Source organism: Polyodon spathula, chromosome 47 (assembly GCF_017654505.1).
Source record: "Polyodon spathula isolate WHYD16114869_AA chromosome 47, ASM1765450v1, whole genome shotgun sequence".
In the NCBI taxonomy this organism is placed as follows: Eukaryota; Metazoa; Chordata; class Actinopteri; order Acipenseriformes; family Polyodontidae; genus Polyodon; species Polyodon spathula.
The window spans coordinates 497,480-509,096 of NC_054580.1; the positions used below are offsets into that span (position 1 = coordinate 497,480).

At 40.8% G+C, this 11,617-nt stretch overlaps 1 protein-coding gene across 1 annotated transcript; it reads right to left on the reverse strand.

The window, feature by feature from the left end:
- Window positions 1-10,481: 10,481 nt before the first annotated feature.
- LOC121306348 (histone H2B 5-like) lies at window positions 10,482-10,972 on the reverse strand. Its single transcript, XM_041238107.1, has one exon. It carries the CDS (start codon window positions 10,935-10,937, stop codon window positions 10,560-10,562), a length of 378 nt encoding a protein of 125 aa, XP_041094041.1. The 5' UTR covers window positions 10,938-10,972; the 3' UTR covers window positions 10,482-10,559.
- Window positions 10,973-11,617: the final 645 nt, after the last annotated feature.

Below are 11,617 nucleotides of genomic sequence, written 5' to 3' on the forward strand. Positions count from 1 at the left end.
AGCGCGAAGGATGAAATAGAAATGGTGGAAATGACAAATGACTGCTTCCTAACACAATTTGTGAAGGCACCCACTAGAGGGGAGGCATGCCTTGATTTAGTCTTTTCAAATAACGAAGATAGAATAACTAAAACAGAGGTCAGAGAACCACTGGCAAACTCAGACCACAACATGGTCTCATTTGAAGTGTTTTTTAAAACCCCAAAAGTAAAGACTAAAGCTAAGGTTTACAATTTTAGAAAAGCAAACTATGAAGGTATGAAACAGAGACTAACAGAAGTAGATTGGAGTAAAATAGAGAAAACACCCACAGAAGAAGGATGGTTGTTCTTCAAAAATGTAGTACTAGAGGCGCAAAACAATTATATCCCTAAAGTAGACAAATCTAAATGTAAAACTAAATTGCCAAAATGGTTTAATAGATCAATTAAAAAAAATATTCAGCGAAAAAAGGCACTTTACAGAGCATTAAAAAAGGACCAAAAAGAAAGTACGCAGAAAGAGTACACAGAACTGCAAACGCAAGTCAAAAAGGAAGTTAGAAAGGCCAAGAGAGAAATAGAAATGAACATTGCTAAGGGAGCTAAAACCAATTCCAAAATGTTTTTTTCCAATATTACAACAGCAAGAGAACATTCAAAGAGGAGATTAAATGTTTAAGAGATACAAATGGCAAAATCGTAGATGAAGAAAAAAAAAATAGCAAATATATTAAATGATTACTTTTCACAAGTTTTTACAAAGGAAGATACTGACAACATGCCCCACATGTCATCCAGTTCCTATCCAGTTTTAAATAACTTTAGCATAACCGAGGCAGAAGTGTTAAAGGGACTAGGAGCTCTTAAAATAAACAAATCCCCTGGGCCGGATGAGATCCTCCCAGTAGTACTCAAAGAAATGAAAGAAGTAATTTACAAACCGCTAACCAAGATCATGCAGCAGTCTCTTGACACAGGGGTGGTACCGACAGACTGGAAAATTGCAAACGTAATACCGATCCACAAAAAGGGAAACAAAACTGAACCAGGTAACTACAGACCAGTAAGCCTGACTTCTATTATATGCAAACTTATGGAAACTATAATAAGATCCAAAATGGAAAATTACCTATATGGTAACAGGGTACTGGGAGACAGTCAGCATGGTTTTAGGAAAGGGAGATCGTGCCTAACTAACTTGCTTGATTTTTTTGATTTTTCAATTGCAAAGCATATGACATGGTTTATTTAGATTTCCAGAAAGCTTTTGACAAAGTCCCGCACAAAAGATTAATTCTCAAACTGAACGCAGTTGGGATTCAAGGAAACACATGTACATGGATTAGGGAGTGGTTAACATGTAGAAAACAGAAAGTACTGATTAGAGGAAAAACCTCAGAATGGAGTGTGGTAACCAGCGGTGTACCACAGGGATCAGTATTAGGTCCTCTGCTATTCCTAATCTACATTAATGATTTAGATTCTGGTATAGTAAGCAAACTTGTTAAATTTGCAGACGACACAAAAGTAGGAGGAGTGGCAAACACTGTTGCAGCAGCAAAGGTCATTCAAAATGATCTAGACAAGATTCAGAACTGGGCAGACACATGGCAAATGACATTTAATAGAGAAAAGTGTAAGGTACTGCACGCAGGAAATAAAAATGTACATTATAAATATCATATGGGAGATATTGAAATTGGAGAAGGAATCTATGAAAAAGACCTAGGAGTTTTTGTTGACTCAGAAATGTCTTCATCTAGACAATGTGGGGAAGCTATAAAAAAGGCTAACAAGATGCTCGGATACATTGTGAAAAGTGTTGAATTTAAATCAAGGGAAGTAATGTTAAAACTGTACAATGCACTAGTAAGACCTCATCTTGAATATTGTGTTCAGTTCTGGTCACCTCGCTATAAAAAAGATATTGCTGCTCTAGAAAGAGTGCAAAGAAGAGCGACCAGAATTATTCCGGGCTTAAAAGGAATGTCATATGCAGACAGGCTAAAAGAATTGAATCTGTTCAGTCTTGAACAAAGAAGACTACGTGGCGACCTAATTCAAGCATTCAAAATTCTAAAAGGTATTGACAGTGTCGACCCAAGGGACTTTTTCAGCCTGAAAAAAGAAACAAGGACCAGGGGTCACAAATGGAGTTTAGAAAAAGGGGCATTCAGAACAGAAAATAGGAGACACTTTTTTACACAGAGAATTGTGAGGGTCTGGAATCAACTCCCCAGTAATGTTGTTGAAGCTGACACCCTGGGATCCTTCAAGAAGCTGCTTGATGAGATTTTGGGATCAATAAGCTACTAACAACCAAACGAGCAAGATGGGCCGAATGGCCTCCTCTCGTTTGTAAACTTTATGTTCTTATGTTCTTACAAAAACTCACTGCGTCATCTGTGTTCTTTATCGTTTACTTTCAAAACCGAATTCTAAAATAGCGTCATTAGCTATAAACAAAACTAACACTTGAGGGCGCAGTGCATAGAAAAGGAGCACATTCCAATCCAATCCAGAAACAGTAACAATATTAATTACACATATATAAATAAATTCAAAAAATAATACATTCTTTTTTTATAATCAAAATACAAAATTCTTATTCGTTAGAATTTTTTTTATTATTATTCATGCCTGCTTTACTGCGGAACGGCCCTTCGGTGTGATTCTAAAACTCAGATGTACAAGACTAGCAATCCCCTTTTTATCAGCAGCGACCCAGTTCTGTTTAAGAAAGCTCGATATCCCACATGGCGCTGCGCTGCTCACGTAAATGTCACAAACGCATTAGACACCACATAAGCAAACAGAACATGCAAATGTTAATGTTAATTAATGAGAATGAGACTTAATGAGAAGTCTTTGTGCAAGTGCAGAATGCATTTAAAATGTGATCATACTTGGTATTTTGAACATCCTCTATTAATAAAACAAACCTTTCCAAGGTGGTTCGCAAAAAATAGCAAACCTAAACCTCACAGGCCTACAGTGGGGAAAAAGGGACGTACTTTCCATTGCTCAGCTGGTGCAGGAGGTGGGTTCACTTCAGACAACATAGCAAGCCACCAGCACTGGGCAGAGCAGTGGGGTGCTGAGGATTGAAATGCTCTCTGAAACAGCCCAGTACAGGAGATATCCTTCAGAAGCTTTGAAGAGTCACTGATTAAAACCAAAACAGCTGCAGTAATGACTGGTGACAATGTGACTTTGTTTAAGCTCTTTGTTCAAGTACTCCAGTGAAATTGTGTCTGTTCGTTAGGAACAACATTACAGAACGAGAATTTCCAATCCAAAGATGACCATTCTGTGGCAACCAACACACATTCAAGGTCTGTTCACATTCATAAGTCTGTTATAGCTAAACCAACAAAAAACTAAACCTGAATCTCTTCAGTCACAAATTAAGGAAACAAACCCAGCGACTGACAGTATCTTATCTCCTTTCAATGGTCTCATCACTGTGCCACACATATCAAGTTTATAACGAGTTCACTTGTCACTCAGTACTATGTTTCAGCTCATTCTGTGGTATTTAAATAAACCTGCTCATATTTCCTTCGGCTTGGGGTCGTTTGCATTTGGAAGGACAATTTCTCTTGATAAAATTAACTCGCATGCAAACAGCACTGGAAGGAAATCATTAGCAAAAGAGAGCAAGTTAGAAGGGACCCCGTTTTTCACTTTCTGCATGTAAAAATAATGTGATATAAAATTATAAGGGCATTGTGGCAGAGCAAAGCTCTGCCCTTTTTAAATTGGCAGGGATGGGGTTTATTATGTTCAGGCGGCTGGGGTTGATTAGTTGATTAGGTTAATTAACAATCAATCAGCGCCCAGCCACCTGACATAAAAGGAGGCCTCTGCTTCTCATTTGGAAGAGGGAGCTGAGGAAGCAGGTTGGTTTTTTGGTTGTTTGAATCCAGTGAAGGCACTGCCCAGCCTGGAAACCTTAATTTTGCAAGTTTTGTTTTTGTATTGCTTTATTTGTGTTTAAATTGCTCTGTTTTGGCCCTTGTGACCTTTCATTTTTGTGTTTATTTATAATAAAATAGTTATTTTTCTGAACTACAGACTGTCTCTGGGCCTCTATCCACTTGCCAGCCTGCCACATTTGGTGTCAGCAGTGGGATAGTGCCACCTAGAGGCTCAGAACAGGGTTTTTTTTTTTTTTTTTTAAATTTTTGGGTTTTTTTTTTTTTTTTTTAAAGGGGAAAGAGCAGATAGCGGCAAAGGCAGGACAAGCAGCAGCTGAAGAAATGCAAGCTGCTGCAGCCACCGCTGGAGGACCCGGCCAGCCTCTTCCCTTGGTGTTCCTGATGCGGGAAGGAGGACCATCGTTGGCGGTCCTGCCCAGACGTGCCACCGGCAAACTGGTGTGGCCGGTGTGAGGAGGACGGCCACAACTGGGCAGGATGCCCCTACAACCAGGCCCATGAAGAGGTGCAGTATTCACCCAGGGCATCAGGGGCCACCCCACTACCTCCAGCACCACCACCTTCACCACCGTCCCAGGAGATCTGGGACTGGTTGATGCACCGCTGCTCCCAGAGCCAGAGAGGGAGGAGCTATGGCCCAAGGATGCCTGCTTTGCACAGCCCAGGGATGCCACGCCCTCTCCGGGATGACACATTTGGATCGCCTGCTGCTCCGCATCGCTTGGGACTGCTGGTGTCTCCTTTTTGTTTTCTAGGGTTGCCAATGGAGTGCCACTAGAGGGAGCCGGGCCGCCTCCGCCGTACTACCTAGGAGATCCGGGGCCCCCTCAACCAAAGAAGGCTTGGGGGCTCCGACATCAACCCCACCCACCATAACAGACCACCCAAGGGACATAATTGGACTCTTGGGGGAAAGGGGGGAGTTGGCCGATTGCGGCCGGTGTACATTGTACATGGGGGGAGGTGTGTGGCAGAGCAAAGCTCTGCCCTTTTTAAATTGGCTGTTTTTGGTTGTTTGGAAAGTTTGAATCCAGTGAAGGCATTGCCCAGCCTGGAAACTTATTTTTGTAAGTTTTGTTTTTGTATTGCTTTATTTGTGTTTAAATTGCTTTGTTTTGGCCCTTGTGCCCTTTTAATTTTGTGTTTATTTATAATAAAATAGTTATTTTTTTGAACTACAGACTGTCTCTGGGCCTCTATCGACTCGCCAGCCTGCCACAGGCATCTAAGAAAATAATATTAATAATACTGGGGGCAATGTAATTGAATGATAATGGGAGTGTGACATTAACAGGAGTGATATTAAGTAGCTAGTAGTGTAACCCATCTGCTCCCTGCCTCTCAGTACTGCTGTGGATAATATGACACAGTAGAATGATGTCATCATAGCTATTCTGAGTTACTCACCTGCTGGACTGCACTCTGAATGGGAGCTCCCCCACTCTTCCTCTCCATAGCCTCGCATGCTGTTGGGAGAGCTGGCTCCCGCTCCAGCGCCCTGCACTCTCAGGCAGATTCTCTTCAGCACCAAACTACATGCCCGCAGGCGTACAGGACCCAATGCAGGGGGGGCTGCTTTCAAGGAAACTGGTTCTTCTCTCTGGTTGATCTCCAATTCACTGGGTTCAGCTTTACTCCAGCACACACCTCTGGCTTGATGACGCTGCATGGCATGATCTCACAGAGCTCCTGTTTAATGGGGAGGGAAGCCAGTGCAGATAATAGTGTAATGGGGACCACTTCAAGTTCAGGGAGCTCCTCTTTAATCAGGTCAGATTCAGTCTTCACGCTGTCCATGGCATCACACATGGCTCTGCTTAGTGGCTGCTGTAAGAAGAAAATGAAAAAGGATTAAAAATGCTATGAAAGCTGTTTAAAAAGAGCAGCTATCTGGGTTTTCAAAAGATGAAGTTCTCAGTCCCTGCATGTTGTTGCTGAGTAACATTCATGCAACTTTCACCTCCAGTGTTAATATCCAGATAAGTTTTTACACTTCAAAAAAGGAAAAATAAATTAGAGATAAGATTGTCTTGGCCAATACCGACAGCCGATTCAAGTTTTGATTTTGTGTTTTACCTCCTTAGACAAACAGACAGAAAGACACAGAGAGAACACAGACAAGCAGCAAGACAGACAGAATGCAAACTTAAAAAATACTGTAAAATGTACTGTAGAACAGTTTATTTTAGCATCATTTAAAAAGATTGCCATTATGGAGAGCAATGACAAACCTGCTAGAGAAATTAAGTGCTTACGTGTGATAAATAATATCCATCACCTACAAATGAGGCATTGAAGTAAAGAAATGGGATCCTCAAACACCAGGTCCTCTCCAGGCTGGAGTCGGCTTGAAAACTGATTTCTCACAGCGGAGAGTCTTAATTTTTTGATGAGGACAGCACTTAAGAAACACATCTTTGCAGCACAGAGGAAAGAAGCAAAGTTTGTGGGTTTGACATCATTACCAGGTTAAGTGACATCTACACAATACAATATATTTCATACATACCATTCCCAGCACCTCTTCTTTAATGGGACCTGGTCCTGCTGTCTGGGGGAGCTCCAGTTCATTGCTCTCATCTTTAATACCAGGCACCTCTGTCTTGATGCTGTCACATGGCATCTCCTGTTTCATGGGGAGGGAAGGCAATCCAGAGAAATCCAGTCTAATGGTTCAAGCTCAGTTCTAACCAGTTCAAGCTCAGGGAGCTCCTCTTTAATGGGGACAGATTCCATCTTCACACGATCCCTGGCATCAGACACGGGGGTTCTGCCGAGTATACTGCAGCAAAAATAATGAAAAACGAGTAAAATTGATCAGATCAAAAGACAGTCAAGGGATTCACAAAATCTTACTAGCAGGGTGTCTTTAGTATTGAAGGAAGCGAGAACTGAACTTGTGTTGCAGGTAATGTTAACAGAGGTTCAGCAGCAACTCTGTGCTCCCTATGTGGTGGAAGTAGTCAATATTATAAGTGGCACCATTCTCTCAAGTAGCCAATCAGAATGCAGTATTTTGCACTTTAACTGGCTACCCTTTTAAACCAATCACATATTTCTATTTTACTGGTTGAGAATGCATCTCTGTTAGTGTTTTGAGAAGGGGGATTCATCTTGGTTTGTAATTTGATAAAATCAAGAGAATAATTTATCATTTACAATGACAAAAAAAAAATGGAAATACAAGTGAGTCAAGCGATGTCGACAAAGTTAAAAAGAAAACATGCTATTGTAGGAAATACACACACATTATACATGCCAAGCACAGACTACAATACAATAACATTTACAGCTTAAAATAGCATATATGCATTCACTACTATCACTAAAAGGATCGCTTGTAACGCTACACTGTAACAATCAACCTTTGAGCACCACGCCAACCCGGTATTCCCAGAATAAGAACAGGTTTCTACCAAAGACCCTTTAAATAATACTGTATAAAGTAGACGGCAGGAAGGCAGTTTGACAGCAGTAATAGGATTGCTAGGCTCGCTGGTTGCAAACAGTTTAATTTCTGTTCCACGCACAAGCATACACACGAATGAAACACTCAATAAGCACCTAAGAAGCGCCGGTAACCCAGGAGACTAATAGACCAGAGCGCAATAGCAGAGGGCTGAAATTAACCACTAAGATTGGGGCACAGGTAAGAGCAAAAGAGAACGAAAAAACAGTATTTGCTAAATTACTTTATCTACGCTACATGCAGTAATGTATATATGTAATCAATAAGGCAGTAGCGTTTCAAAACAAATGCAATGTCTCCAATACAACAGTCTCGTACCCTGCTGACCAAAAAACTGTTAAGATACAAAAAAACAGGAAACAAAATAAAAACAAAAAATATCCAAGGAATCCAAAACAATGCTCTCCTTGAACCATCCAATAATAATAATAATAATAATAATAATAATAATAATAATAATAATAATAATAATAATAAATCCGCTTGATCGCCCCGGCTTGCGTGCTGGTCTGTAGGGGATCCAGTAGAACACGAGAGAAAGGAAAACCAGGGATCGCGCAGCACAGAAATGTTTTAAAATTGTACACAAAAAACAAAAGCTAGTAAAAAGCATTACGCTTTCTAACTGTATGTAGTTTTACAATAAACAAAACTCTGTAAAGCCAACCTGAACACTTTTACATATCCCGCTGCAAACCTTCAGCCAGGAACAACAAAATAAAACCTCTCTGCAGGAAAAGATGCAACCCCATAGTGCATCAGTGCAGGGTTTAAAAAGTGCAAGGGCCTCCCATTTAAAGGGGCAACGTTTCCACAAACTAGCACTTAAAAGGGAAACACTAAACAGAACTTTTTACTTAAATTGTCGTTATTTTTATGCTTATTCATGGACCACTTAATTAATATTTGCTTTTGTGTGACAGGCGTCAGATTGTGTTCAATCTGTATGTGATTTTATTGGAAAGTGTTTCTTATTAACATAAAATTTCGCATATAAAAAAAAGCGTTTATCGTTTACTGATTCGAGTAAATAATTGCATATTTTGAGCTCCGACACCATACTTTGCTGTCCTGTTTTTTTTAAAAGAAATAAAAAAAACTAAAAGTGCCAAAATATTTAGTTTGTTGTCGACGTTCACCCTGTGTGGAGTTTACTCTGACTGGAGTTAGAAATAGTAAATACAAATATAATGAGAGTCAATGAGAAGCCCCCACAAGTATAGGAAAACACAACGCGTGTATGTGTGTGTGTGGTCAGGTATTACTGTCAATGTGGGGACAAATTTTGATAAAATGTCCCCACAAAGATAGTAACTCCTAAAAAAACGACTCCTGCGTGTGTGCCTGTACTATACTAACTGCCAGCATTCACTGCGGGGCACACAATGAAGAGTTTTCTGTTTTTAATTGAAATTATTGTTCCACTTGTTGTTTAATTGTTGTACGGTTGCACTTAATTTAATGTACATGTCTCTTGTCAGCCCCACACCCTCTTTGTGTGATCCTCGTGTGTATTTCTCTCCCCCAGTGTGTTACGCTTGTCGTCTCTTAACCAAGCCCCTGTTTGCGTCTTTTTTTATTTTTTTATTGAGAAAGGAAAAAGCACAATGGCCCCCTGTGTGGCTCAGTGCAGTTTAACTCAATTTGAAAAACAATTGCAGTGCTTTCAAACGAGTAAATACCAGCTCTGAAGACGACCTCAACTGCACAGACCAGAGTTGTTTTTATTCGTTTTTAAATAAAAAAAAGCCCAAGAGGATTTTGCATACAAGCCAAAAATGAAATATTCACTTTTAATGGCACTGCTATAGGGTATATCAGCAGAAATGAACGGTTTGTCTATCGCCACTTGAGCCGTATTTCCTCCATGTTTAATGTGAGGGCCATCTTTCAACAACACCAGTCTCGTGTATGGTGTTTAGAATTGAGATGCGATTCATATAAAAGATGATACAGTTTGATGATGGCGCTCACATTAAAGCAGGAGAAAAAATACCTTAAAATGAGAAACAAAAACAACAGTGGACATGTGAGCCTACAAATTCCATACACATGGAAACAAAATCAAAGAGCAGCAATAGACAAGCTCTGCAATTCTAGCCTATGGGAATTCCATTATAAGAGAATCTCTATACTGATCCATGTCCGTTTCGTTGCTCGAGGTGATTGATCTCAGTGCAAACAGTATGAAGATCACGTGTCATGGCTTGATTCCTCTCGAGCACACTGAAACAGGTGCTGCACTTCCTGTCAAGGTGCTCCAGCAAGCGCTGCTACTTGCAAATTCAAAACATGCAAACAAACTGGACAAGCAACAGCGGCAAGGTCTATGAACACATGATTATAATATAAAGGGGACACAAATATTAAGGTGTGTGCGACCTGGCAAATCAAACATGCTGCAGAAGCTCACCTGGGCAGTGTACCCCACTGGATTAACAAAGAAATGCAAATCAAAATGCCTCGTTTCGATTCTCAATGTAGAGCATTACAGAAACACACCCTTGAACTGCAGGTACAACAGAATGTATGCCAGTGGAGGCAGCGATACAAATGAAATAAATGAGAAGGAAGAACGTCTGTTAGAATACATACATGTAAAGTTAACCTTGTAATATTTGACGTTCTGCTGAAAAAACTGATCTAAATTAAATTATTGCCGCAGAAAATAAACAGACCGGGTCGATTTTAGAGGGAAAAATAGAACTTTAAACTTTAATATTATTTACAGGATGAATTTGTAACTTTGACTTGTCTAAAATACTTCAACCCCCGCCCCCCAAAAAAACCCTCCTTACCTTCAACATAGCTTTTTTAGACTGTGCAGAGCGCTGAAGTAACTGTTCTCTTTGTGGGGTATTTGGGTGGCCAGTGCTATTGAAATATTCAGTTAGAAAGTGTTTAATAGAAACTCAAATAGTTACAGCTTTAATGATTAGCTATTACTTGTTAGAAACATCGCCGTAAACATAAATGCATATATTTTAAATAGCAACTCAACAACACACTGCATATTTCTTTAAAAAGAAATCCTTACCATCAATACGATTGCTGTTTTAATATAAAAGGTACAATTTAAACAGGAATTCATCTCTTTCTGTGGTGTTTTGGGTGGCTCTTAGAAGAGCCTTTGTGTTGTTGGAAGGACGGAGCAGGGACGGGCTCGGTTTACTTGGAGCTGGTGTACTTGGTGACGGCCTTGGTGCCCTCAGACACGGCGTGCTTGGCCAGCTCTCCGGGCAGCAGGAGGCGCACAGCTGTCTGGATCTCCCGGGAAGTGATGGTGGAGCGCTTGTTGTAGTGAGCCAGGCGGGACGACTCGCCGGCGATGCGCTCGAAAATGTCGTTGACGAACGAGTTCATGATGCCCATCGCTTTGGAAGAGATGCCGGTGTCGGGGTGGACCTGCTTCAGCACTTTGTACACGTAGATCGCGTAGCTCTCCTTCCTGCTCTTTCTGCGCTTCTTTCCTCCCTTAGGCTGGCTCTTGGCAACAGCCTTCTTGGAGCCTTTCTTCGGCGCGGGTGCAGCTTTCGGTTCTGGCATTTTCTTTCTCCGATGCAGCTCAAAGATGAATGAGTAACCACTCCCACAGCGCCAGTATTTATACAGCCTGTATGCAAATTACTACCCAACAATCCTTTACATTGAGAATGTTCAACTACGAACCAACCAACGCTCCCGAGGGGCGGAGTGCTTCGCTGTGATTGGTTGTGCTCTTAAAACGCAATGGAAGGGGTGGCGACTTCGCCGCGGGCGGAGTGTTTTTTTTTTTTAGTTCAGATTTGAACTTGGCGCCTTCTTTACAACGGTCACTTCAGATGTTTGTTTTTTCTTTTACTAAATGCGTCAATAATTCAATGTACAGTAATACTGAACCCCACTCCCGATGCGTCTTAAATATACAACAAATACAGATATATTGTGAACCCCGGGGCGCTCTGTTGCGCTCATTAAACGTGTTGAAACTCAATATCAATATCGATGCTTTTGACTGTGTGCTTCTGTTTAGAGAGCGATTGTTTCACAGCAGCTTGAACGGTGATACTTCACCTCGAATTCAGAAAAGACGATGCAGTGGATTCAATAAACTTTGGTCAAGATATACCGATTTTATTTTATAGGTTTAGGAAAACTAAACTGGGTAAGATTTAAAAATGTTACCAGGCTTTTATTCCGCACAAGGGGGTGGCTCGGTTTAACTGAGCTCGTATTTAATAAACGTT

Bases quoted from the DNA above. Each gene is read 5' to 3' on its own strand.
- LOC121306348 (XM_041238107.1), bottom strand. From the start codon at position 10,937: ATGCCAGAACCGAAAGCTGCACCCGCGCCGAAGAAAGGCTCCAAGAAG.